General features: G+C 50.7%; 1 protein-coding gene across 1 annotated transcript; it reads left to right on the forward strand.

Moving 5' to 3' along the window:
- Window positions 1-18,669: 18,669 nt before the first annotated feature.
- LOC133357981 (DNA-directed RNA polymerase II subunit RPB3) lies at window positions 18,670-27,395 on the forward strand. The gene is made up of 9 exons (XM_061576231.1): window positions 18,670-18,823; window positions 20,722-20,771; window positions 20,902-20,970; window positions 21,285-21,337; window positions 22,418-22,546; window positions 23,781-23,832; window positions 24,291-24,459; window positions 25,634-25,708; window positions 26,568-27,395. The coding sequence occupies exons 1-9, from the start codon at window positions 18,738-18,740 to the stop codon at window positions 26,710-26,712; spliced, it is 828 nt and encodes a 275-aa protein (XP_061432215.1). The 5' UTR covers window positions 18,670-18,737; the 3' UTR covers window positions 26,713-27,395.
- The last annotated feature ends 454 nt before the right edge of the window (window positions 27,396-27,849 follow it).

Genomic DNA, 27,849 nt, shown 5'->3' on the forward strand with positions numbered 1-27,849 from the left:
CTGAGGCCGAGGGCTGTGTGCGAGGTTTCCCTCTGTGGAGCCCTCGGTGAGGGCTGTCCTGTGGGCGTCCTGCGGCGTGGGCGTCCTGCGTGGGCGTCTTCCGTGAGCTTGCGTCGAGCGTGTGTCGAGCGTGCGTCCTGCGTGTGCGTCATGCGTGGGCCAGCGTCCTGCGTGCGAGAGTATCCTACGCGAGGTGGGTGTCCTGAAGTGGGTGTCCTGCGCGAGCGAGCCTGGCGCGTGCGCCTCCTGTAGAAGGAGTACGCGGACTTTGGATTTGATGTTCATCGTGTCGTGAAACGCGATGCAGTTTTTGCTCCGTTTCCGTTAACCGTCGATTGCAATTGGGAACGTGACCGTCGCATCGGGTGGCAGAAGCAGTGCGCGCCGCGGCGCTTGAGACAATTTTCCTCTGGCCGGGAGTTTGCCAAGCGCGCTTGTCAGGTGAGCAAAGCGGCACTCGTGGTTTTGCACGGACGTTGCCTTTTGCACCGTGGAGGTCACGCGAGAAATAAAGGCGTGCAAAGTGCTACGTAACATTGGGCCTGGAATTAAGCATCGTTACGCATGGAGGAGGGTTTTTTTTACGCGTTCGTAGTCATGGACGTGTTTGGATGTTGCACTACTACACTGGCTGCCTGATGTGTCAATTATTCTTGCATTTGGAAGGCCATAAATGACTTGGCACTTTTCAGAACTGGTTGTTCATGATGTCCGCCCCATATATTGTAATCTTTGTTTCAAGGCTGCCGTACTGCTACTTGTTCCTCCAAGTTAAATTAAATTATTGGACACGAGACGTTTCTGTAATTGTGGAATTCAAACCCCCCCGCTCCCCCAAGTCATCATAGGACCATGAATGATCTGGAAATGTCTGAAATGTATATTTTTTTACTGAAACTGAATGGTACAGGTTGCAGGTTTATCTTTTGAAGTTTTTAAGAAATGTTTATATCTTGCCTTTTTTTTTACCATGCAAGCAATAATTTGACAGTATAGTTATAGTTTGGAGTTTTGCAGTTTTATTTTTCATTTTCGCAATTTGTCTTGGCGCGCTGCTCTATATCTTCGAGGGCACATTTGAATCGCTTCACATCAGCTGCGGCAGCCAGCAGGACCGGCGACACTTTATCGAGAGCGAGAGGAAAACGAAAAACGACAAAACCCGGCGACAAGGCCCAAGCGGTCGCTCATTCACCGCTCACCGCGGAGGTTCGCGTGTACAGTGGGGGACCCACCCTGGTTATTCCTGCGGCGGTGTGGTATTTGAACCGCAGTTGTAATACGACTACATGCCGTCCGCTTAATTCACGGTGGGCGTTAAAGATCCCCGTGACGTCAGAGTTTAGGCCATCGTGTGCCTGCAGTCACGGTCCCAATTTTTTCCCCCCAAAAAACTCAAATTATCCCGTGCATAAATTACTTGATCGGAATGTATCCAGTGGTGAAAATCGGCCTCGCCTTCCACCCCATACTGTGGAAATAGACGTGACGGCATCTTCCTGACAAAGTCATGAGATTCATTCGGTGAGGCTCTCCTGGGTAAACAAGGAGAAGAAAATTAAGTTCGAGATGGCTGTGGGACTTTCTGGTAACCCTGGCCCGGGTGGGTGGGCACGGGGGGCGGCCGTGCTGTTAGGCCGCGCGCGGCCCCTGTTAGGTTTGCCGACGGGTTTGTTTGGACGACCACCCTTGGCACCGTCCGCTGAGGTCAAGGGGTTCAAAGGGCTCCGCTTGAAGCGACGTCACAACGCTGGCATTTGGCTGCGTGAATTCTGGTCCCGAACTCTGCGGAGAATGTTCAGTCCACGCGCTGTCGTCGTGAGAGTTTGTGTTAGAAAGGGGACCCCTCTTGGGTAACGTTTGCAGGAGTTGTGTAGGGCATTCTGTGGCGGTGCCAAACGTTGATGAATCGGCCTGCATTGGCCAATGTGTAACGAATGTACAATAAACATCTCCAGAGGACTGCATGTCTCTGCAGTGGAGGGAGAGGCGGCATCTCAGTCGATGCCTCTCCGACGAGGGGAGATTGAACTTAAAATGATCCAGTGACATCGCACAAACACTCACACGGTCGTCGCCAGCGGGTGGCCAAAGCCCTCATATATATACTCCATGCAGTGGGTGAGTGCCTGAGTGCAGTGGTGTGGGTGAGTGGGTGGGTGTGGTGAGCTTGGATGTGTTGTGGTGTGCAAGTGCTTGAGTGCAAGGTGGGGTGCGATGGAAGAGTGTGGCGTGGGTATGGTGAGCCGAGTGGGTGCAATGGGTGTCATTCATATTTCCAAACAACCGTGAAATCTAAATTAACATGCCAAATCAAAATGAACATGCCAGAGTTCCCAAGGGGATAGGCGTCAAAAATGTTCCCTGGCCCAAATCCCTTTTTTAGGAAGATCATGGGCACTGAAGCACCCTCCCACCTCCCTACCCAGAAAAAAGACATGCCTGGTCACGTGGAATGTTCAAACACTTGGCTGGGTAGGAGAGGCTGTCGTTTGTCAATTGTAAGTTGGATTGACACCTTATGGGCCTCTCTGGAAAACAGGAAAGAAAAAAAACCAGCGGGCTGCTTTGGGCTTAAGTCCTGAGTGGGTGGCAGGTTGTCGTGTTAACACTCGTGCCACACAGAAAGAAAGTCCCTGGGTTCGATTCCCGAATCGGGTGCCTTCTCTGCGCACAGTTTGTATGCTCTCCCCCTGTTCTGCAGGGCGTTTCCTGCACGTTCTTTGCCTTGCTCCCATAGCTAAACAAATGATCCACAGTACAAATGGGATTTGTCAAACATGGCAGTGCTGAAAATGTACCTGCGCGCTACTCAATTGGGATTATACACAGCAGCAACATCGCCCTCCTACTGCGACCACTCAACGGGACCCTTCTGAGATCGTCTCGAGACTCTTTTGAGAGGCTTTCCTGAAGTAAACAAGTGTAGTCCTCGTAATCATAATCATAAGCCGAGGCGGTGGTGGTGGTGCACGCCTTGTAATCCAGCACTGCAGGTGTGGGTCGGTGGGTCGCACAAATGCTGCGAAATTCCATTCAAGTGTGGGACAAGGTGCAGCATACCCTGCCTTGCCAGGAGGTGGCAGTACAGCGAAGTGGACTAAATCTCCATCTGTTCCATCTGTGTAGGATAGTTGCACCCCCCCCCACCCTCACGTGGGTATTTTTTTAATGGCAGTGACGCGGCCCAGCGTTGACCGCTGATTTGCAGAGGTTCGCGGTTTAAACCCAGTGGCCGCCCCCTGGTTATTATTGCGGTGTGCATCAACGATGACACGACCACGCGCCGTCCGATTTCACTCGACGGCGGACGTCAAAAGATCCCCGTAACGTCATTTGCAAGAGTTAGGCCATCGTGCGCCGGTGCCAAATGCTCCAAATCCGTGAAAGAAACGGCAAATTACTCAATTTGGACTAGTCACGGCGATTGTTTCTCTCCTTCATATCTGGTTTCGAATCAACGACGTCAATTCTCCCTAGACGGTCGTATTTCTTGTCGATTTAAAGCTTTCGTGACTGCAGGGATTCATCTTCTTGGTTCTTTGGGTAAAGTCACGTAGAAGGGAAATAATAAAACAATAAAAATAAAACATAATAAAATAATTCTCACGACGTTTTGGCCACAACGCAAGCAGCCGTCCTCAGGTGAAGACCAGGTCTGTCGGGGAGACAGCGTCTGAATGAAATGTATTCGTCGTGAGAATTATTTTATTACGTTTTATTTTTATTATTTTATTATTTCCCTTCTACGTGACTTTACCCAAAGAACCAAGAAGAGTATGTCTTGTGTTTAAGGTGACACTAAAACGCACAAGTGGCCCCGCGAGAAACCCACCTTCTACCCTGTGTACGAAATAGTAAACCACTGTGGTCCATGCTCTTGTCAGCGGAGGAGGAATGGCAAAATATCACGAACTCCCTCCTGAAGATTCTAGATTTGAAGCTTTCGTGACTGCAAGGATTCATACTCTTAGGTTTTTTCGGTAAAGTCACGTAGGTAAAAAATAAAATTAAAAGTTAATAAAAGTAATAATGGAAATAAAATAAAATAATAATATTTTATTTCCATATTTCCATTATTACTTTTATTAACTTTTAATTGTATTTTTTACCTACGTGACTTTACCGAAAAAACTTATGAATCCCTCCTAAAGCCCTCTAGTGGTGAGCAGACCTCTCCATCATTGGCACATGGCTCCTGAACATAACTTTCACCGGCTTGCGCCCAGGTCACTCTTGGAAATGAGACTCATCCTGGACTCGTGAGTTCTCAACCAAATAAACTTGAAATTGGAACTTGTACTTCTCTGGGTGCTCCGGTTTCCTCCCACGTGTGTAAACACTCATTAATTGGCCGAGAACATCGTCACGTGTATGTCCACTACCCACGTTTTGTGGATCGTGGAAGCGTTGCGAGGTGCAGTTGGCACGAATTACGCTTCCGTATTGAGACACCGATTACACTGGTTAACAAAAAAAATACATTTTTTTCTGGCCTGGACATTTGCAGCTGTTTTAGACTAATTTCAGGGTGCTGATTCCAAATCTGATATCAGATTTGCTCTATCACATCTCATTTTTATGCTATCGGCATACCCCATTTTCATTGATTTTACCAGAAATTAACTCTGTCACTTATGATTGCAAGTTGTTGCGAGTCAGTGACTGCTTTAGTGTGGTGCTGTATTTTTAAGATAGTGTGTTTATAATATAATTTTATGTAGATATCCACATTTATTTAATATTTTTCTTCTGCAGTTTTTATTGAAAATGCAATATTTGATATCTCAAAAACCTGATGTGATAGACAAAAACTGATGTCAGATTTGGAGTCAGCACCCCAAAATTACATTGAAACCGGTGGAATACCTTGTGCCAGAACAAGTGTGTTACCAGTGTTATTGACATCAACCCGATGAAAAGCGGTGGGGTGCATCCTCGCCCATCTGCATCCCACTCGGTAACGACGAGGCATATCGCATGCCTGTGCTCAGAGTTTCCACACAATACAAGGGATTGGTGGTGGTGGTGGGTTGCTTACAAGCGTACAAGGTGGAATCTGCCTCGGTAGCCCACAATTGTACCATCATGCCACCAAAACGTCACTGCATCATCCCTATTTCAATTAAGGGGGTAGAAAGAATGGTAGTCTGAGCCGACACCTACAGGATCAGATCTGCAGGTTTGTGAAGCATGTTGATGATTGAGGGTTTTTGGGGGGAGCTCCTTAGCTTAGGAGCTCCCCCAAGTGGGGGGCTGGTTCTGGGGGTGGCTGTGGAGCCTCAGAAATTGAGAGACGTACCCCCACTCCCTTGGGGGGTGGTTGGCTGATATGCCACTTTTGAAGGAGGTTCAAAGAGCAATCTGGAGACTGAAACCAGGTAAAGCATTGGGCAGGGAATACCACCCCAGCGAATTGACATGACAGTGTTTTCATTGCGTGCAAGCTGCTGTACGCCACATGATCACAGCTGCTTGGACCACTGCAGGAAGTGGTTCCTAGGAATGGGAGGATGCCCTTGGTTACCCTTTTATAAGAAAGGGGGCCTGCACATTGGTTTTAACAACGACCGGGTCATGCTGCCCCCTTTGGCGTGCAGGAAAGGAGCCTGCAAACGATTTGTCAGTGTGCTCTTGCCAGGCAAGGTGAAGAGAAGCTTCCGGAGCCCAAATATGGAGGTTGAGGCAGTGTTAAACCATGCACAGTTGCAGTATTCTATGTCCCATCGACTACAGCAGAAGTACCTGGCATTTCAACAGAACTGGCATTAATGGTTTGTTGGACTGATCAAGGCCTATGATATCCAGGGGTGGATTAAGGTTTTCGTCGGTCTTCAGTGACAACGTTCTACAGTTGGTGCTGCTGCCCACGTCACTATTGCCGCTGTCACTCACTTGATTGTGCGAACACACACCATCTGAAGATGTTTATTTGCTAATTTTGCAATGAAAGAAATCTCGAAAAATACATCTCCGGTGTTAATTTCACTCGCCTTACGAGAGGAAAAAAAGCGATTGACATGACTGCTTCTTTGTATTTACACTGTGCCTATCCTTTACTATATATAAATATATTTGTTGAAGACTTTATCTTGCTTACTTTTCTTTTTATCATACAGACAACAACAAAACCATGGTCAAATGTGTTTTTAGTCGGCCCTTTAGTTTTCCTCGGCCCGAGGCCTACTGCGGCCTATTGGATAATACGGCCCTGATGGTAACATCAAGAGGCCAGGGCTTTAGGTTGTTTTACACGTTTGTGGAACTCCTGACCCCCTACGTAGAATCGTTAAGGACCTTCATCACGGTGAAGCAGGCCCGGGTCAAGCTGAGCGGGGCAGGAATCATGGCAATTTCCTGTTCACCTTGAGGTGTGGCAGGGATGTCCCCTGAGCCCCCTACATTATTTAACATTTATGACCACGTAGTTTGAGATGCCCTCTGTTGGCTGTGGCTGTACCAGTAGAATTTCCATCTGGTAGAGATAGTGGGGGGGGCTGATGTCCTCTTTCCATCTATAAAAGATGGCTCCAGGCTGATGACCTGGCTGTACATTCTAAAGACTTGGGAGAACGTTCCTGAATATGGAGCTTGCCATGACAAGGTGGCGTTCGCCATGAAAAGGTGGCGCTTGCTATGAACCATTTTGGGTTCAACGAGGCTGGATCGTGCGAGGAGCTAGCTCGCAGATCCTTGAAAAATGTGGACGAGATCAAGACCGTCCTACGCCGGAAGGGGGTTCCAAAAAGATGCTTGTTGGGCATGAGCCGGAAGCCGCAGTCGAGGAATGACAGGAGGCAGAGGAGCGACGGGGTGGCTGAAACCTGGAAAAATTGGCACCGTGGGGGAGCATCATGGGTAATGCCCTTTCTAGGATCCTCGGTTGTTCTAGATTTGAAGCTTTCGTGACTGCAAGGATTCATATTCTTAGGTTTTTTCGGTAAAGTCACGTAGGTAAAACATAAAAAATTAATAAAAGTAAAATAAAATAAAAATCACGACGTTTCGGAGGCAACACAAGCTTCCGTCTTCAGGTGGAACCGTCACAGCCACGACAGCTGTATCAAGTAAATGAGCCAAAAAAAAAACCTAAGAATATGAACCTCGGTTGTGGCCAAGTGCCGGGGTGCATCCCTGACCTCTGGCCAACGGTGGCATTGACACTTCACGTGCCTTCAGAGTGCATCGAGCCCTGGCACAATCTACGAAGTGACATCACCGCAATGGCACTTAACGGTGAATGGTCGTGGTGGTGGGTGAGTTCCCGCGTGGCCTGGGTGATTGATTACTGAGTGCAGAGAGTTACCTGGGTGTGAGGTGGGTGAGTGTATGAGTTCTATGGGTCGGTGGGTTGGGTAGGTGAGTGCCTGGGTTTGAGTGGGTTCGGTAGGTGAGGTGGGCGAGTCGGAGAGTGAGTAGCGCTTGGGTGAGTTGTTGAAGGGAGTGGGGGTGATTCGGTGGGTGAGCAGGAGTGTCGCTGTTACCGCGCTGCACTATCAGCCCGATAACCCGAGTTCGATTCCCGCTCACGGTCAAAACCAGTGACGATTATTGGAAAAACCGGCCATGGGCCTCCCCTCGACTTGGCCTCAAATGAGTACCCGATGCGGTGTGTAAACATCGCCACTCGGGGAGATAAAGAAGGCCGGTTGTGGTACTGGCCACCCACCGCCTCGTGTGCCTTGTCGGCCTTATAGGTGCTACTCGCCAACAGCACTTGCCCCAAAAGGTCTGCTGAGGCTATACGGGGGAGCTTTGTCTCTGTGATGGGTGGGTGAGTGACAGGCGTGGCAAGAGGACCCTTGCTCCGGACTCCATGGCAACGCAGCCCAGCGTCCTCGTGGGTTTATCACGGCCTGGCGGCGGTGTCTGTGGGTGCAGTGGATGTGTGTCGTGGCTGCTGGGCAGATGGGGGTGGTCACACGGCGTGGTGTGGGGGGGGGGGTCACACGGTGTGTGCAGGAGGTCACGGCGTGGTGTGTGGGGGGGGGTCACACGGTGTGGTGTGGGGGGGTCACACGGTGTGTGCAGGAGGTCACGGCGTGGTGTGGGGGGGGGTCACACGGTGTGGTGTGTGGGGGGGGGGTCACACCACGTGGTGTAGGGGGGGGGGGTCACGGTGTGGGCAGGAGGTCACACTGCGTGGTGTGGGGGGGGGGGTCACACCACGTGGTGTAGGGGGGGGGTCACGGTGTGGGCAGGAGGTCACACTGCGTGGTGTGGGGGGGGGGGGTCACACCACGTGGTGTAGGGGGGGGGTCACGGTGTGGGCAGGAGGTCACACTGCGTGGTGTGGGGGGGGTCACACCACGTGGTGTAGGGGGGGGGGTCACGGTGTGGGCAGGAGGTCACACGGCGGTTTACGATGGGTCTGAGACGCTGGGGTGATCGCAGTGAGAATCCAGCTTGCTCATTTTGCTCGGCATCTCCGTTCAAGGGGGGGTGTGGCCGTCGTTTGAAGCGTGTCCAGCCTGCAGCTGTAGTTGGTGGTGACCTCGTTTGTTGACATCAGCAGAATGTCTGCGCCGCACACAGACACAGGCAGTAAGCCCGAGGCGGGCGTCCTCGGAACGTGTTAATATAACCGCACTTCCCGGAGAATATTCGTAAGTTGCATTCTTCGTTATTGTTAATATTGTTTAGAATATTCCGCTTGTTTATCCTGGCAAGCCTCAGCCAGTGAGTGTCAAGACTCTGTTTTGTTTTTTTCCCACGATATGGGATGGGATGATATTGCTGTGTGTGATCCCAGCTTAGTAAATTCTGGGGTACATTGTTCAGCATTGCTATGTTTTGGCCAGTGCCAATAACAGCGCGTGGTTTTTTAAATCCTTTATATTAAGTTCACTTGCTTGCTTGCTTACGACCGTGCAAATCTTTCGGTCGTTTTTTAACCCACTTCCCGTGATCCAATCGAGCTGACATTTTGCACACAGACTCGTTGTGCGTGACAATGTATTTTCCAAAATTTTACACCTTTTAGGAAAAAAACTATTTTATTTCATTACCAATTGCTTAATGGTGGCAGACAATCATCTGACCCATAGGTGGCAGCCATCTCAAGCCAGAGGACGAGAGGACTCTAGCCGCCCGTTTCAAATACCAATGTGGGCTGGGTTGTGGCCCATTGAACACGCATATAAAGGATTTATAGTGAAAAACTTTGTTTTTACTGGTTAATTATTTTTTTTTGAGCTGTGTGAGAAAACCGAACAACCCTGGAGGAAACCCATACAGACTGGGTGAACGAGAGCGCGCACACACTCACACGCGCAAGCTCCACGCAGAAATGCGCGCCCGAGTCTGGAGTCGAACCCTGACCCCTGTCGCCGTGGGGCGCGAGTGTTGCCACTGCGCTGCAAGCGTGCCGACCTGGTGGCAGCAGTCTTAAGTCGGCTTAGAATGCCGAGGAAGCACGGGGCGACGTTTCGGCCACAACGCAAGCAGCCGTCTTCAGGTGGAGAACAGGGCTGTCAAAGAAACGTCGTGAGAATTATTTTATTATGTTTTATTTTTATAGTTATTTCGGTAAAGTCACGTAGGTAAAAAATGAAATCAAAATTATTTCGATTTAAAGCTTTCGTGACTGCAGGGATTCATCTTCTTGGTTCTTTCGGTAAAGTCACGTAGAAATAAAATGATAAAAATTAAACATAATAAAATAAATCTCACGACGTTTCGGCCACAACGCAAGCAGCCGTCTTCAGGCGGAGAACAGGTCTGTCAAAGAAACGTCGTGAGAATTATTTTATTATGTTTTATTTTCATTATTTTATTTCTACGTGACTTTACCGAAAGAACCAAGAAGATGAAGCGGGGGGCGGTGGTTGTTGGTGAGAGCGCGACGAGGCGAGGGTTGCCGGTCTCTCGGGCCCGGCACGGAAACGGCGTCGGCGCGGCAGCGTTCCCGGCTCGGCACGCCGTGCGGCCGTGAGCTCAGAGGAGCGGCGGGGGGGGGGGGGGGTCCTTTCAGCCGAGCGCTTGCGAGGTTGCTTGGGAGGGAGGAGAGGGAGCTGGGTTTTCGACCTCCCCCCGACTTGTGCAATCGCATCGCCGGTTGCTGCTGCTGCTGCTGCCATGCGCGTAACCGTTGTCCGGCTTGGGCGCGACGTTGGACCGTGTCCGGCGGTGTCTTCGCTCCAACGCTGTCACGGTGGCAGGCCGCGGGGAAGCCATCTCCACCGTCACCCCCCTCGCCCCCCTGGCAGCTTGGCGTGCGGTGCAGGTATTGTGACCAGCGGAGAGCAGGAATTGATGGGAAGGGTGGACCTTGCACCTGCCTGTGTGTGCAGAGGACCTGAGAGATTAAGTGAGTGGTTGTGGTTGTGGTGATGATTTAAAATTGGCTTGTATTGATTACAGCGTGGGCTTGAATGTGTGGATACTGCTGAGCCTGTGTGGGTTGGCTCCATTGTGGGGTCGTGCCAGCTGGTCTGCGATGGGTGCCCTGTATGATGTTCACAAGCACGGGCGTTGGTTGATGTTGGTGGGGTTTGTCTTGTGGAATGGGTGGCACGGGCAGCCTACCCACGGCTGCAGGCTGGTATGAGATCACCGCGGAGAGATGACGCCACCCTCTCCTCGGGAGTGACGAGGCAAGGATTTTATTTCGCCAGGTTTTCTGATTCAACTCGGTGGTTTCTCACGGACCAGGCCAATTTTCCTTTGCTTATCTGTGGCGAGCGAGCCTTTGGCAGGTGCTGTCGTGAGCAGTCTCGTGTCATTTCAGAGGAGCTCAGGGACCGATTCGGAAGTCTCTCGCCACTGATGTTCGCCGTGGTCGTTAAGCAAAAACCAGGTTTGGCCATAATATTTGGTTCTTTCGGTAAAGTCACGTAGGTATAAAATAAAATAAATAAAATCACGACGTTTCGACTGCAACACAAGCAATCATCATCAGGTGGGAAAACCACAGCAAGAATTTTTTTCTGAAGTGGTTTTCCCACCTGATGATGATTGCTTGTGTTGCAGTCGAAACGTTGTGATTTTATTTATTTTATTTTATACCTACGTGACTTTACCGAAAGAACCAAAGAGTATGGATCCCTGCAGTCACGAAAACTTCAAAACCAGGTTCGTGGCGCGGTGCAGCGAGCCCCATTGAGCTATATTCTTGGTTCTTTTGGTAAAGTCACGTAGAAGGGAAATAATAAAATAATATAAAAATAAAACAATAAAATTCTCACGACGTTTCGATTGCAACACAAGCAAGCATCATCAGGTGCGATTACCTGATGAGATGATTGCTTGTGTTGCAGTCGAAACGTCGTGAGAATTTGTATTGTTTTATATTTTATTTTATTATTTCCCTTCTACGTGACTTTACCGAAATAACCAAAAATATGAATCCCTGCAGTCACAAAAGCTTTAAATAAAAATTTCCCTGTTGAACTGTGAATCATTTTTATTTATAAGGGCCGTACACTTATTCACAATTTTACATACTTTAGCCTCTTAGTATTAGTTAGACTTTGTAATTTTAGTATAGTTAGACTGTATACCACTTATTTAAGTTTTAAGATTCCTACATGTTGAATGTATGCACCTTCCTGCCATAGTAAATTCCTTGTCTGTGCAAACTTTCATGGCGAATAAAACCTTTCTGATTCTAATTCTGATTCTAACCTCTAATCCACCCACATTTGAGAGGCGGCATTCATCGAATGTCACGGCTTTGCGTGATTGCTCCAGGTTCGTGAAGCATCGGCGAGCTGGAAGAGGAATCTCCGGAGGGAGGAAAAAATCATTATGGGCGTGGGGAATACGCGCAGGAGGATTTGCGGTGGCTTGCAAGATTTTTAAGGTGGTGCATGAATAGCAAGATACAGTAGGGGGGTAACTCTCCACAGTAATAGCAGCAATCGTGATATAATCAGAGTACCGCAGTGACGAGATATAAACTACCTCGCCTGGTATACAGGAGGTCGTAGATTCGATCCTGACACCTGCTGTTCATTTGGAGTTTGCGGAGTCTGTCTCCTCGTGGTCGTGTGGGTTCCTCTCCGGGGTTTTCCTCTCCACATTTAGAATTAACATCACACGTTTAGAGACTGTTTGGCTGCTAAAAATGTCCACACGATGACAAGCCACTTGGTTGCGCTATCATTTGTGGTCAGGTGGCTTCTGAAAAAGACCTCTATAGCTCAATGGGCCTTATATAGTACAATAAAAATTGTTTAGTTTAAAAATATTTTTTCGATTTAAAGCTTTCGTGACTGCAGGGATTCATCTTCTTGGTTCTTTCGGTAAAGTCACGTAGAAGGAAAATAATAAAATAATAAAAATAAAACATAACATAATAAAATTTGTATTTTTATTTTTTTATGTTTTATTTTTATTATTTTATTACTTCCCTTCTAAGTGACTTTACCGAAAGAACCAAGAAGATACAAATTGTTTGTGCAGCCGTTCGCCGGCCTACTGCTTGGTGGAGAACTCCCCACGCCGTATTTGTGATGGGGGGGTGGGGGAGGGTGGTTTTTGACCATACTTCACAGCCGACCCATACAGATTTGACGAAGTGGGGACGAGGCCCAGAACCGGTTTTGGACATCGCTCGCCTGCCACCAACATTGGCGGCTGTGGCCTGGAATTGAAGTCGAGGTTTGCTCGGTTTTCGGCGTGACACGCGGTATCATCGATGGTGTTTGCCGGTGGTTTGTGGCAGCACTTGCACCCAGCAGTCTGCGCAGGTCTGCACGGTGAGAGGGGGGATCTTTGTCCTTTTGTCTTCGTGGGTGCAGGTTGTGCCGCCATCTCGCAGGCGGCGACTGCCTCCGTGGGTCACCTCTCTGCGGGTCACCCGTCTGCAAGCGGAGGTACGTTGCTACCCTCCACCACTCACATCTGTCGGTAAGTAATGGGGGGTTGGGGGGGGGGGATCTCGTTTTTGACAACGGCGCCACCATCCGCAGGACTCCTGCGGAATTCTAAACTTCAGCAATCGGCAATCGTCGCACAGCGCCCCGACAGGATGGACAGAGAGGGTAAGTAATGATGTGCCGATCCTCCCGCCGCCAGCAATAAATTGTCAAGATTCACGGCCACAATCGGAATCTTCAAAATTACAAAAGCAACATGCAAATAACAAACGAAGCAAATCGACGTCGCAGCAGCAGCAACAGCAGCATCAACAACAAAGAAACACCAAAGTAAAAATTAACCCGTTAAAAACTAAGTTTTTCACTATAAATCCTTTATATGCGTGGCATCGGGGCGGCTAGAGTCCTCTCGTCCTCTGGCTTGAGATGGCTGCCACCTATGGGTCAGATGATTGCCTGGCACTATTAAGCAATAGGGAATTAAATATTTATTTATTTTTCCCTAAACCGTGTAAAATTTTGGAAACATTTTTTCACGAAAATGCATTGTCACGCACAACGAGTCTGTGCGCAAAATGTCAGCTCGATTGGATCACGGGAAGTGGGTTAAAAAACGACCGAAAGATTTGCACGGTCCTAAGCAAGCAAGCGAACTTAATATAAAGGATTTAAAAATGACAGTAAAAGCAAGAAATCGAATGCGTTTGAAAGGAGATGGCGAAAATTGCCGCAGAGAGGGATCGAATCGTGACACGAATCGTGACCCAGAGCCGTGAACAATTCACCGGGGGCACAATCGTTACCAGGCCTACGGCTCGCGAATGTGATGGTAGAATAAGCAGCGGGGAGAGACATCATTGGCAAGATGTGCCAGTAGGCAACCATGTTAGGGGCTACGGTTAACCATCAGGGATGTCGGTAGGCACTGCAACTGATACGATGTGTCCACGCGTGTGTTGAAGTATGTTCGGCAACGGACTTGTTATCAATGTCACTGCGAAGTGCATGTCAGTGTTGTCTAATAAAGGCATTGTCAATGAAGGACACGGCTTGCGTGGGTTTTTTTGGGTACCATCGTGGGGTGTGGAGCAGAGGTCGCAACCGGGTACCCGATACCTGTACCCTACCCGATACCCGGCTACCGTTTGCGACCCTGGTGCGGCCGGGTACGGGTAGGCCGTGAGTCACTGGTGAGTAACCGTTTGTCACTCATTTCGGGTAGGGTACGGGTACGGGTAGCGTACAGGTACCCATACCTGGCCGGGTAAGGGTACCCGTTTGCAACCCTGGTGCGGCCGGGTACGGGTAAGGAATCAAAACCCGTTTGCGACCTCTGGTGTGGAGAGGCCGTGTGAGTGGTGTTAAGTCACTTTAGATGACCGGTGGTGGCTAGGCACGTGGCCTCTGATCCAGCACTGTGAAGGCAGAGAGGGTAGGTGGATCATGCACGGATGTGACAGCTCCCCATGGGTGTTGAGGCGGAAGGAAGGTACAGCCAAAATGTGGACCCCACTTATTCTATCTGTATGGGATCGAGTGTTGCTCCCTCGCACACATGAGTTTTCTCACGTTCCGGTTTCCTCCCATACGTATATGCGCTCATTAATTGGCTGAAAACATCTTAGCATATAGAGGGCCGCGGAACTTGGACAATTGTTGGTAGCGCCAGCTCACGTGCCTGGCTGCTGCCTTCCCCGCTCAGCCGTGGGTTCCACCTCATGCCTCCGAGTCGCCCTCTCTCTTCGGAAGTAAGCAAATACCATGCGGCTGTGGTGGCGGTATTGTTACAAGTTGAACTTAACACATCCCTGCGGAGGGAGCTGGTAGGAACGTTGGGTTGCTCGGTCAATGGCCTGCAGGGTCAACGGCGGCGTGGTGTATTCCGCAAATATGGCCGACTGTGAGGGCGGGCAAAAGCCGGCGTGAGTAGGTTAAACGTTGAGTTTTATAAGGGCACCACGGGGTGACCAGCCCCTCCCCACCCAGCCCCACCCCTTCCACCACCCACCCAGCCCGACCTTCCCCACCCAGCCCCTCCCCACCCAGCCCCACCCAGCCCATCTCCCATCCAGCCCCACCCAGCCCCACCCCTCCCACCCCACACCCAGCCCGACCTTCCTCACCCAGCCCCTCCCCACCCTCCCCTCTCCACCCAGCCCTACCTCTCCCATTATTGGATGCACGACGGACGGACACAATAATCCCCTGTGGGCTGGTGTAACCAGGAGGTTCCTACCAGTGTTAGTTTACCTGACATTTCATTTTGCGTCTCGTTGCGTTACAGCAGCGCTCCGACCTGACAGTTGCACAGTGCGCGTCGGGGACGAACTTCCATATTTGAGATTTTTCACACCGATTTCGTTTTCATTTTGGATTTTGCGGATCGTTCGCGGAATGTCTTAAACATCTTCGTCTCGGCACGCGAACAAAAGTGACCTTTCGCCCACAGCGCCACGTGTAACGCCGATCTTTTTGGTGGAAAAAGTGACCGCAAATTCGTTGACGCCGCTTCCAATTTCGGGTCGAGCTGATGCAAACAATATAATCGGATCGTTCAAAATTTCGTAGGTAGACTTTTTTTTTTCTTCTCTCTTTCGGATTAATACAAAAATGGGGCATCCCGGTAAACATGGAAAATTATTGCGTCACAGTTGGGCCAAAGGTTCCAATCGCAAGCCAACTTTGTGCTCAACATTGGCTTATTTTACCTGGGATGGCATCTGCGATATACACAAGGCCCTCTTCTGCCACAAACAAGTCACAATTACATGCAGGTTTTATCATGGGACCCTTTTGCCAGTGTCAATGGTATGAAAAATAAGAATAGGTTTTACCCTTTCTGCCAATAAAACAGGTATTAAGATTTTCGATTTAAAGCTTTCGTGACTGCAGGGATTCATCTTCTTGCTTCTTTCGGTAAAGTCACGTAGAAGGGAAGTAAAAAAAATAAAGCATTATTAAGAATACAAATAAAACATTCTTATGTTTTATTTTTATTAATAAAAAAAATAAAACATTCTTATGTTTTATTTTTATTATTTTATTATTTCCCTTCTACGTGACTTTACCGAAAGAACCAAGAAGAGGTATTAAGATGTTTAAACACCAAATAGAAACATTTTGCAAGTAAGAAACTCTGCATTAACCACACGTACTTGTGGTGAACATGCAAACAAACATGTGGCTCTGATAATAATATAATGGCATTGTCTCTGAAACGGATTGGCCTACACCAGAGGACAGCCTTGTTCTCTACGGCCTAGCCTCACCAGTGTCAGACCAGAGAAACACACCACAAGGCGAAGACAGCGAAGATAATGCACCATCACAGCATTTATAGCTCGAGGTAAGCAGCTATATCATGGGACCTTCTTCTTGGTTCTTTCGGTAAAGTCACGTAGAATTAAAATAATAAAATAATAAAAATAAAACATAAATAATTCTCACGACGTGAATAAATGTTTTCTCCTACAACATCAGAGTGCAGCGCCACATTAAATACGCACTACAATGACAATAGTTTAAAGTGATTTCAATCATGTTTTTTGGGGGGGGGGGGAGGGGGGGAGAGCTTTGTGACGTCATATTTGAGGGGGGGGGGTCTGACTCTTTGTGACGTCATATTTGAGGGGGGGGGTCTTTTTTTTGTGACATCGTGTGACAAGGGGGGGGGGGGGGGTAAAAAATCGTCCAAAATCGCGTGACGTCATTTATGGACGGCCCCTTACACTGAGAGACGGTTGGGGAACGATGATGGGATCGGGCAGTCGGTTACAAATATGATATTGATTTTCATCCAGCAGTAGACGGACCACGATGATACAAGTGCAGTATATATAGAGAGAGAGAGACACGTGCATGCTAGGGAGTTTCACTGAATGACAGAGAAGAACTAGTGGTCTTCTTGGTTCTTTCGGTAAAGTCACGTAGAAGGGAAATAATAAAATAATAAAAATAAACCAATAAAATAATTCTCACGACGTTTCGGCCACAACGCAAGCAGCCGTCCTCAGGTGAAGAACAGGTCTGTCGGGGAGACAGCGTCTGAATGAGACAGACCTGTTCTTTACCTGAGGACGGCTGCTTGCGTTGTGGCCGAAACGTCGTGAGAATTATTTAACGTTTTATTTTTATTATTTTATTATTTCCCTTCTACGTGACTTTACCGAAAGAACCAAGAAGATGAATCCCTGCAGTCACGAAAGCTTTAAATCGAAAAAGAACTCGTGGATTCAGGGAACTCAATCTGGACACACCAAGGAGGCTTGGGCTAGACACATCTTCATAGCTGTCAACCCATGAGGTTGAGCCGTATTCTTCTACAGGGACATTGAGTTTACTGGTCCATCTTCTTAATAAAAGTAAAATAAAATAAAAATCACGACGTTTCGGAGGCAACACAAGCTTCCGAAACGTGATTTTTTATTTTATTTTACTTTTATTAATTTTAATGTTTTACCTACGTGACTTTACCGAAAAAACCTAAGAAGATGAATCCTTGCAGTCACGAAAGCTTCAAATCTAGATTTACTGGTCCATTTTTTTGGTCTGTTTGTTTGTTTCTCCCTTGTGATGGGACTTTGTCGGATGAACCTTGAGCTGTATCAGGGCATATTTAGTGACTCCCTTGCTGGGTGGGGAGGGGCTGGGTGGGGAGGGGCTGGTTGGTGAGGGTGGGGAGGGGCTGGGTGGGGAGATGCTGGGTGAGGGGTGGGCTGGGTGAGGGGTGGGGCTGGGTGGGGAGGGGCTGGGTGGGGAGGATGGGGAGGGGCTGGGTGGGGAAGGTCGGGCTGGGTGTGGGGTGGGAGGGGTAGGGCTGGGTGGAGAGGGGAGGGTGGGGCTGGGTGGGGAGGGTGGGTGTGGGAGGGGCTGGGTGGGGAGGGTGGGAGGGGTGGGGCTGGGTGGAGGGCTGGGAGGGGTTGGGCTGGGTGGGGAGGGGCTGGTCACCCCGTGGTGCCCTTATAAAACTCAACGTTTAACCTACTCACGCCGGCTTGTGCCCGCCCTCACACTCGGCCATATTTGCGGAATACACCACGCCGCCGTTGACCCTGCAGGCCATTGACCGAGCAACCCAACGTTCCTACCAGCTCCCTCCGCAGGACAATGTGTTCATTTGTAGAACCCCCCCCCAACCCTACGCAACATGGCTGTCCCGGTAGCATCCGGTCGGCTCCCAACCCTACGCAAGATGGCCGCCACAGTGGCATCCGGTTCGCACCCCTCAACAAAGCCTCCGTAAGATGGCCGCACCGATGGCATATGCCCTCCCCCACCACCCTACGTAAGATGGCCACGGTAGCATCCCTTCCCACCCGAACCCTACGTAAGATGGGCGCCCTGGTGGCAATGGGTCGTCCCTCCCCCCAACTGTACGTAAGATGGCCGTCGTGGTTGCCCCCCCCCCCGCACAACCTTGCGTAAGGTGGCCGCCCCGGTGGCATCAGGTCTCACACATCCATACGTAAGATGGCTGTCCTGGTTGCACCCCCCCCCCCCGCACAACCTTGCGTAAGATTCTAGATTTGCCTCCGAAACGTCGTGATTTTTATTTTATTTTACTTTTATTAATTTTAATGTTTTACCTACGTGACTTTACCGAAAAAAACCTAAGAATATGAATCCTTGCGTAAGATGACCACCCCGGTCCCAAAACCCTACGTAAGCTGGCCGCACCCCCCCCCCCCTAACCCTACGTAAAATGGCCGCACCAGTGACCCCCCCCGCCTCAACCCTACGTAAGATGGCCGCACCCCCCCCCCCCCCCTACGTAAGATGGCCGCACCAGTGACACCCCCCCCCTAACCCTACGTAAGATGGCCGATCACCATGGTAACCCGCTGGGCTGTTCCCGTCCCAGTGTGGCCGCCCCCATCACCGACCCCTTCGCGCGCTTGGGGCCTAGCGGACGACGGGATGCCGTACGCCAACCAGCCCACGGTGAAGATCTCGGAGCTCACCGACGAGAACGTCAAGTTCATCGTGGAGGACACGGACCTCGCGTAAGCGGCGGGGAAGGAGGAGGGCGAGGAGGAGGCGCGCGGTGCGGCGTGAGAACAGGCCCCAAGTCCCACGGCCTACGTCGCTAGCGCTAGTGTGGTACTAACACTAGCGTGGTACTATAACACTAGCGTGGTACTAACACTAGCGTGGTACTAACACTAGCGTGGTACTATATCACTAGCGTGGTACTATAACACTAGCGTGGTACTATATCACTAGCGTGGTACTATAACACTAGCGTGGTACTATAACACTAGCGTGGTACTATATCACTAGCGTGTACTACCACTAGTGTGTGTGTGTGTTATAATTGGTGCTTGTCTGTATTAACACTAGCGCCCTTGTGGACTAACATTCACGCAGGCGTCCGTGTGCGTGTCTACACGCTAGCACGAGTGTGAGTGTTAGTACGCGCCTGTGCACACAAGCGCTAGTGTTAGTACCAACTCGTGCTAGCCTGCATTCGTGTGTACTATAACGCTTACTAAACACTAGTGTACGCTCACATGAGCAGTAGCGTGTTCTAATCCTGTGATGTACGCTAACATTATAACCAGCAGTAGGGTGTACGAACACTTGCGCGTAACATTAACCCATACAATAGCGTGCACTAACATTAGCACGTACTAACACTATGGTGTACGCTATCCTGTACACTGGCACTTGTGTGCACAATAATGCACTCTAGCTCCATCGCGTACTAACATTATACCACAGGCACGAGCATGCACTAACACTATCGCGTAGCATGCGTCTACACGAACCTCTTGACTAACTAGCGCTAACACTAGCGTGGACACTTAACGCTAATCGTCGCGCCATCGTCGATACTAACGCCAACCTCAACATGAGTGGCATATGCCTGGAGCCAGTGCAGCCAACCAGAACCACACACACACACGCCAACGCATCCCAACCCAACTTTAATAATAATAATATTCTTTGGTTCTTTCGGTAAAGTCACGTAGATAGAAAAAAATAATGACAATAAAAATAAAAACCACGACGTTTCGATCGCTACACAGGAAAAGGGGGTTAGCCTCTAAAGGCAAACTGTTTATAATAATGCGAATAGGTTTTCCCCTTTTTTCTGGCAACAAAACAGGTGTTAAGATCTTCTTGGTTCTTTCGGTAAAGTCACGTAGAATGGAAATAATAAAATAATAAACATTAAACATAATTCAATATTTATATTTAAAGCTTTCGTGACTGCAGGGATTCATCTTCTTGGTTCTTTCGGTAAAGTCTCGTAGAAGGGAAATAATAAAATAATAAAACATCATTCAATATTTATATTTGAAGCTTTCGTGACTGCAGGGATTCATCTTCTTGGTTCTTTCGGTAAAGTCACGTAGAATGGAAATAATAAAATAATAAAAATAAAACATAATAATTCTCACGACGTTTTGGCCACAACGCAAGCAGTCCCCGACAGACCTGGTCTTCACCTGAGGACGGCTGCTTATGTTTTATTTTTATTATTTTATTATTTCCATTCTACGTGACTTTACCAAAAGAACCAAGAAGATGAATCCCTGCAGTCACGAAAGCTTTAAATCGAAATTTAGGTGTTAAGATGTTAAAACACCAAACTGAAACTAAACACAAAAAGCAGTTCTAAAGAATTAGTTTGCAATGCAGATGATTTAAAAGTGCGTAGCTCCAGTGGCTTCCTGGTATCAGAAGCAAGAACGTTCCAGACGGCCGCAGAAGCGCATCTGAAAGCGCGCGATGCGGTGACCGTCTTTGTTCGATGTCTAGCCAAAAGCCGCTGAGAGGATGACCAGAGTTTGCGTGATGGTCTATGCTCCTTGGCGAGATCAGCAAGGTATTGTGGTTCATTTGTGGCAAGAGTACTTTGTGTGTAATGAGCGTTCCGCCAATTCTGTACCTCCAGCGTCGCCAATTCCCTCCGCCGGACGTTCCACGCCGAGGTCCCCACCCTCGGTGAGTGAGCGAACTCGCAACCCCTCACGTCCCTTGCGCTTTAGCACACGGGAGCACACGAAGCGGTCGCACAATCGCTCGATCGCTCTTCCGCGTGACGTGTGCCGCTGTGTGTGTGTTCTTGTTGCAGCGATCGACTGGGTTCAGATCGACGCCAACTCCTCGGTCCTGCACGATGAGTTCATCGCTCACCGCGTCGGTGCGTGACCCCCACGTCCTTTAACCGCACCTGCCTGGACCGGCTATGGTCACTGCTGCTGTTTGGCCGCACCCTCCCCTTCTCTGCTGCCCCGACTCCTCGCTCTGTTCTTGACCACTGCTCCCTCTTTTCTCCGCTCTCTGTGTCCCCTTTCTCCTGATTTTTTCCTGCCTCTTCCAGTCACGCGCCGCTGCCCTCACGATGCCCGACGCCGTAAATTCAACACGACCGCCGTGTGCGGGAAGGACGGTTCCGTCGTGCGAGACTCTTACCGTGTCGCGTTAACCCCCGTGTCCTCGCCTATCCCCCCGCAGGGCTCATCCCTCTCACCAGCGACGAGATCGTGGACAAGATGCAGTACTCTAGGGTAGGTGCCTGTGGCAGAGAGGCTGTGTGACAGGGCGGGGAGTGGAGTGCCACGGTGGTGAGATGTTCACTACCTCGCCTGCTATACAGGAGGTTGTGTGTTCGATCCTGACCCTGACGATGCCTGCTGCTGTATATTCGAAGTCTGCGTCTCTCTCTCTTCCCGTGGTCGTGTGGATTTTTCTCTGGGTCCTCAGGTTTTCCCCTCCACTTTCAGAATCAAAATGCGTTGACAGTTTTTTGGTTGCTATAAATGTCCACGTGATGAGCCACTTTTGCTGAGCTATCATTGGTGGCCAGGTCGCTTCTGAAACAAAGCTACACATAGCCCAGTGGGCCTTACCTGGTATTTTTTTTTTGTGGATTCGTGGGAGATGCTTTGGGCGGTCTATCCCGCTCATCCCATGGCGGGTTTTCGAGTTGCCGGATTTGTAGCTCATCGTGCTAACCACACTTGTAATCAATGAATCGATATATCCGGTAAGTAGTCATCAGTTCTAAGGAACGTTTCAATACGGTACGTATGTATCGTGAATTCATTTTAGTCCGTGCATCGTGACGTGCATCGATCGATATCTTTGCCCGCACCTCCATGAAACCGCGCTGCGCTCGTTGCAGACGCATCAAATCGTCATGGCGATATCGTTCTCGTAGCACCGGGCGATCATCACGGAGGACTTTGCCGAGTTTTTCCCAGACACAGTAGTTTCACAGTCGGAGACGATCTTGCTGCTGTGTGCAATCTCAATTTAGTAATTGGCAGTGTAATTTGGCAAAACTTGAACCATGGCGCAGGCACACGATGGCTTACTCGTTTCAAATGACGTTAGGAGATCTTCAACATCCACAATGAAGCAGATGGTGCACAGCACTATATGGTTAATGCACCTGCAGTAATAACCAGGGCTGCCTGCCAAATTTGAACCACGAACAAGCTGCGAACCCTCTCCCGCTGGGCAACGTCACCACCTCCGCACATGTCTCATCCTTGTCCTCTTCACTCTATAACTCCCTCTTGTGTGCATGTGTGTGTGCGTGCGTGCACTCGTGTGTGCGTGTATGTGTGTGTGCGTGCGAGCAGGACTGCACTTGCGATGAGTTCTGCGCCGAGTGCTCGGTGGAGCTGAACCTGGAGGTGAAGTGCTCGGAGGACCAGACGCGGCACGTGACCTCACGTGACCTCATCTCAACCAACCCCCGCGTCGTCCCCGTACGTGCGCCGTGCTCGCACGCTCACGAACGCGCTCACGCACACACGCGCGCACACGCACGCACAAAACAAAGACAACGATCCCAGTCTAGCCCCAGTGACCATGTTGTTACACACCGCACCGGGTTCTCGTTTTTGAGGCTGAGTCGACCTAGGGGAGGGCCAGAACCGGTTCAGATAATCGTCACCGGTGTTGGCCGTGAGCGGGAATCGAACTCGAGTCGCCGCGTTCGTAGCACAGCGCAGTAACCGCGACACTATTGCTCCACACACACACACACATCGCACCGCACTTCCTGCGCACGTGATGCTCGGAGTGGCAATCCCTCTCTAGTGGCGCAGCTGACGAGCAATGTGCAGGCGGTGCAACTGCCCTGGGGGCCCACGGGCCGAGGGACCCAGCTGCTGAGGTGAGGGGGGAGGGCATGCACAGGGGAACAGCAATGGGGTGGGAGGGTGTGGGCATCCAGCACCTAAGATTAGCACGGTTGGCTACGTATTGGTGCGAAAGAAGTCACAAGTTCAAGGCGCATTTAATTCCTCGTACCAGAGCCAAACACGCGACGCCACTCTTCTTCTCACTGGTGATTTCTTGCATATCTTGGTCCTAACCCACAAACCGTTAGATTATAAAAGCGTACTTTCCTAACCTTGGTCATGTCAAAACTCAAACTCTAACCCTAGTAGCTGCCCGGTAGATCACCGCTGACAATGGTGTCCTGGATCGGTCGTCCAGCACGGCGACACGGCCTCGCGGTCGCACGCTCGCCGCTTGGTTCACGGTTCAAATCCATCGGGCTGCCCTGATTAATACCGCGGCTGTGAGCGTATTGACCGTAAACATACAGCACGAGTCGGCCATTGCGTGGCGGCGTCGCGGCTCCAAGTTTCACACGTGATAAAAATTACGTCGCAAATGACTCCGTTGAAATGTACACAGCAACCACCGCCTGCTAATACAAAAAAAAATAACTTTGCAGGAATCTCGCCTACTTCAGCAGTTTTATCTTGCTGTAGTTGTCTCACCTGATGACGATTGCTTGTGTTGCGATCGAAATGTCGTGATCTATTATTTTTATATCTACGTGACTTTACCGAAAGAACCAAAGAGTATGGATTCCTGCAGTCACGAAAGCTTCAAATCAAGATTGGCAGGAACCTCCTCATGTTTTTGTAGGTTTGCGTGCGCGCACCGCGTGTTCACGTGTTGTGCCTGTGTTCGTGCCGCCTCCAGGTGACGTCACGCAGCAGGGAGGACGACCCCAACGATTACGGCGAACAGGACGGTGAGGCAGCGCCGAGTCCGGCTGTTGTCGTGCATGCTGCGTGCGATGCGGTGTGTTGTAAAGAGCGGTGGCGCGGTGGTTAACTCGCCTAGCCACGAACCCGGCACCCCCCGAGTTCAACTCCCGCTCACGGCCAACACCAGTGACGAATATCTGAACCGGTCCCGGTCCCTCCCTCCTAGGTCAACTCGGCCTCAATTGAGTTACCCGGGTGCGATGGATAAACGTCGCCACTGGCCGGGCGAGATGCTGGCCACCCACCCACCGCCAAAGCCGGTTTTCGTTAGGCGTTCGCTCGCAGCGCTTACCACAAAAAGTCTTGAGGCCACGGCGGGGGAACGTATTCTTCGTCGTCTTTGGCTACGTCGCGTGCACGCGGTGCGACCGCTGGGTGTCGATCGCGTGCGTCGCGTGCGCCGCCACGTGTTTGAACGTCGGCACGTGTCGCGTGCGTGCAGACATCCTGATCGTGAAGCTGCGCAAGGGCCAGGAGCTGAAGCTACGGGCTCACGCCAAAAAGGGCTTCGGCAAGGAGCACGCCAAGTGGAACCCCACGGCGGGGGTCGCCTTCGAGTACGACCCCGACAACGCCCTGCGCCACACCATCTTCCCCAAGCCCGAGGAATGGTATGGTCCCCAGTAGGGCCTGCGAGTTAGAATGACCGTCCGAAACACATTCCCTGTTAGTATTGAATTATAATGGGGAAAGCCGTTGCGCTTTACGAGATTTCGTTGTACGCGCGTTAAAGAACGCATCCCTTTTGTAAATCGCGGGATACAGGTCAGAGGTCGCAAACGGGTTTTGATTCCTTACCCGTACCCGGCCGCATCAGGGTCGCAATCGGGTACCTGTACCCTACCCGATACCCGGCTACCCGTACCCGGCCGGGTATCGGGTAGGGTATGGGTACCCGATTGCGACCTCTGGGATGAAGCCATGTTGCAGGTGCGGGTGGGTTGATTCTAGGAACTTGAATTGTGAGAAGAGACAAGACGTTGAGAAATGAGTGACAAACGGTGACTCACCAGTGACTCACGGCCTACCAGTGACTCACGGCCTACCCGTACCCGGCCGCACCAAACGGGTACCCGTACCCGGCTGGGTACAGGTAGCCGAGTATCGGGTAGGGTACGGGTATCGGGTACCCGATTGCGACTTCTGATACCGGTACAACGGTTTTGTTGTGTCTCTTATGTTGTTCTCTGTGGCTCGTGTTGTGTTCACCTCCGTACCCTGTGTCGTGTGTGTGTGAGCTGTGTCTCCGTAGTTTATCTCGTTTTACAGTAAAACCTTGGATTGCGAGCATAATTCGTTCCGAAAACGTGCTTGTAATCCAAAGCACTCGTATATCAGTTGTGATCACGTGACGCTCGGCAAACAAAGCGTATACACGTACTACTCGTATTGCAAGACCTTGCTCGTTTATCAAATTAATATTTATTTAATTTTTTTGCTCGTCTTGCAAAACACTCGTAGAACAAGTTACTCGCAATCCAAGGTTTTACTGTATATATCATGTTCACGAGAATCGCAATGTTCAGTGTTTTGAGATGCAGTTTTGACTGTGTGTAAAATATAATAATAATAATTATTTTGCCTGCAGTGGCTGAGAATACTGGTCGGATTTGTATCGCGTCTAAACATGGCTACGTCCAGACTATGCGTAGAGAGGGCACACGCGCACTCGTACGGAGCTCGGGGGGAAAGAGGCGCTGGTTTTTATTTGTAACATTTTTTGATGAATTATCCTCCGCCGTTCCGTTCCGCCATCCTGTCTTCCTCCCTTCCGTACCGCCCCAGGCCCAAGAGCGAGTACTCCGAGCTCGAAGAGGATGAAATTCAGGCGCCCTTTGACCCCAACGGAGTGCCCAACCGGTGAGATGCACGCATTGTGTGGGTCTGCGTTTGTGTGTCGTCTGTGTGTGCGTGGACACGCATTTGAATCTGTGGCTGTGTGTGTGGCGAGCAAAAGTGTAGTGGTTGGCGCGCTGCACTATGAACCCGGCGGTCCGCGTTCGATTCCTGCTCACAGCCAACACCAGTGATGATTATCTGAACCGGTCCTGGGCCTCCTCTAGGTCGACTCGGCCTCAAATGAGTACCTGGTGCGGAGTGTAAACATCGCCACGTGGTGCTGGCCACCCACCGCCTCGTGTGTCTTGCCGGCCTTTATCGGTGCTCGCGAACAGCACTTGCCCCAACAGTCTGTTAAGGCTATAATGGGAATATTTGTCTTTATATTTGTCGTGTGTGTGTGTGTGGGCAGCGGTGGCATGGTGGCATTTGCACAGCGCTACGAATCCCAACTACCCGTGCGCGCTTGTGAACGTACCTTGCGTGAACGTACCCACGTGAACATACGCGTGTGAACGTACGCGTGTGTGTGTGCGCGTGTGTGTGTGTGTGCGTGTGTGTGTGGGGGGAGCTGTAGTGTAGCGGTTAGCGCGCTGCACGACGAACCTGGCGACCCGGGTTCGATTCCCGCTCACGTCAAACACCAGTGACGATTATCTGAACCGGTCCTGGGCCTCCCCTAGGTCGACTCAGCCTCAAATGAGCACCTGGTGTGGTGTGTAAACATCGCCGCTAGGGAGAGAAAGGCGGCCGGGCGTGGTGCTGGCCACCCACCCCCTCGTTTGCCGTGCCGGCCTTCATAGGTGCTCGCTAACAGTACTTGCCCCTACAGTCTGTTAAGGCTATATGGGGGATCTTTGATCTGTGTGTGCGCGCGTAGCTTCTACTTTAACGTGGAGACGTCCGGCGCGCTGCGCCCCGAGAACGTGGTCCTCATGGCGCTCGGCGTCCTCAAGAAGAAGCTGAGCGACCTCCAGACGCAGCTGAGCCACGAGATCCAGACGGACGTCCTCACCATCAACTAAACGGAACGCCACAACCACCACCACCATCACATCCACCACAACCACCACAACCACAACCACCACAACGACCACCACATCCACCACCACCTCCACCACCACATCCAGGTTCTAATCAACACGATCCGGTCGCTCCCCCAAGTTGTGCTTCGTCACGGACGTATCGGCGCAGCGGCCGGGTGGAGCCGCGGGTGCCGCTGAGCAGCTGTTAGCTCCTGTGTGAGATAGATTGGGTGGGGGGGGGCTGCGTTTGTGTTGCCCGAGTGAGAGAGAGACACGGGCAGTGCTCTCCTGATTGGCCGTGATCGCCAACTGCAGATGAAGACATACGTGGAGAGAGGGGGGGGGGTCCTTTGCTTTGTTGGAGGTCGACTTAATGTTAGAGATCGGGCCAGTGGCGAGTTGGCTCGTGGTTATGGGCAGGGCTCGTGTTAGAGGTAGCGCTAGTTCGGGTTCGGGACAGAACTCGTGTTTGGCAAGTTGGGTTTGATTGGCTAATCATTTGCTGTGCTCACAAACCGCCCCCCCCCCCCCCCAGTTATAACTCATAGCCTCTGTCGGTGCTGTCCAGCCCATAGCTTGTGGTGTTTGGAGCCCCTGGGAGATACGTCCCTGGGGCGCTGCTTCCGATCTTCACGTCCATGCGTTTGTTTGTCGTTTTCAATAAAATATCCGAATTTGCTAAGCACGCGAATAAGCAGCGACTCTTTGAATGAAAAAAATATCCGCTTGAGTGTTGCGACCACCGTCGCTCGCACGTGCAGAGGGTGGGTGGTGGGGGGTGTGGGGAAGTGCCGGCCTCTCCCGTGTGGAAGAGGTCGTCTTGAAAGGATCTCAGAAGTAGCTCTGTGACACTCACTTCAGTGGGCTGTTTGTGCTGCTGTGCCATGTTTCAGAATGGATTAGTCTCTTGACGCGACACCGAAAGCGATACAACTTGGGGAAAAGACAATTTAGGACTTCCCCCCCACCCCTTGCCATAGGAATGTGGAATGGCCACCGCTGGCTTTGCAGGGCTGTAAACGAGAGATGGAGGCGAGCGGGGGAGACCACGGACTGCACTGTGCGAATGGGTTGTGTTTAGCGAGGAGTGGTCTCATTCTCGCACTCACTGGAATTGTAGCCGGGCGGCGGTGGTGG

This window comes from Lethenteron reissneri, chromosome 60 (genome assembly GCF_015708825.2).
Source record: "Lethenteron reissneri isolate LAM-NWPU_2019-01 chromosome 60, ASM1570882v1, whole genome shotgun sequence".
Lineage (NCBI taxonomy): Eukaryota > Metazoa > Chordata > Hyperoartia > Petromyzontiformes > Petromyzontidae > Lethenteron > Lethenteron reissneri.

Bases quoted from the DNA above. Each gene is read 5' to 3' on its own strand.
- LOC133357981 (XM_061576231.1), top strand. From the start codon at position 18,738: ATGCCGTACGCCAACCAGCCCACGGTGAAGATCTCGGAGCTCACCGAC. The intron at 20,772-20,901 runs GTGAGTGAGCGA...TTCTTGTTGCAG, and splicing joins CGCCGAGGTCCCCACCCTCG to CGATCGACTGGGTTCAGATC. The intron at 22,547-23,780 runs GTACGTGCGCCG...TGCCGCCTCCAG, and splicing joins CCAACCCCCGCGTCGTCCCC to GTGACGTCACGCAGCAGGGA.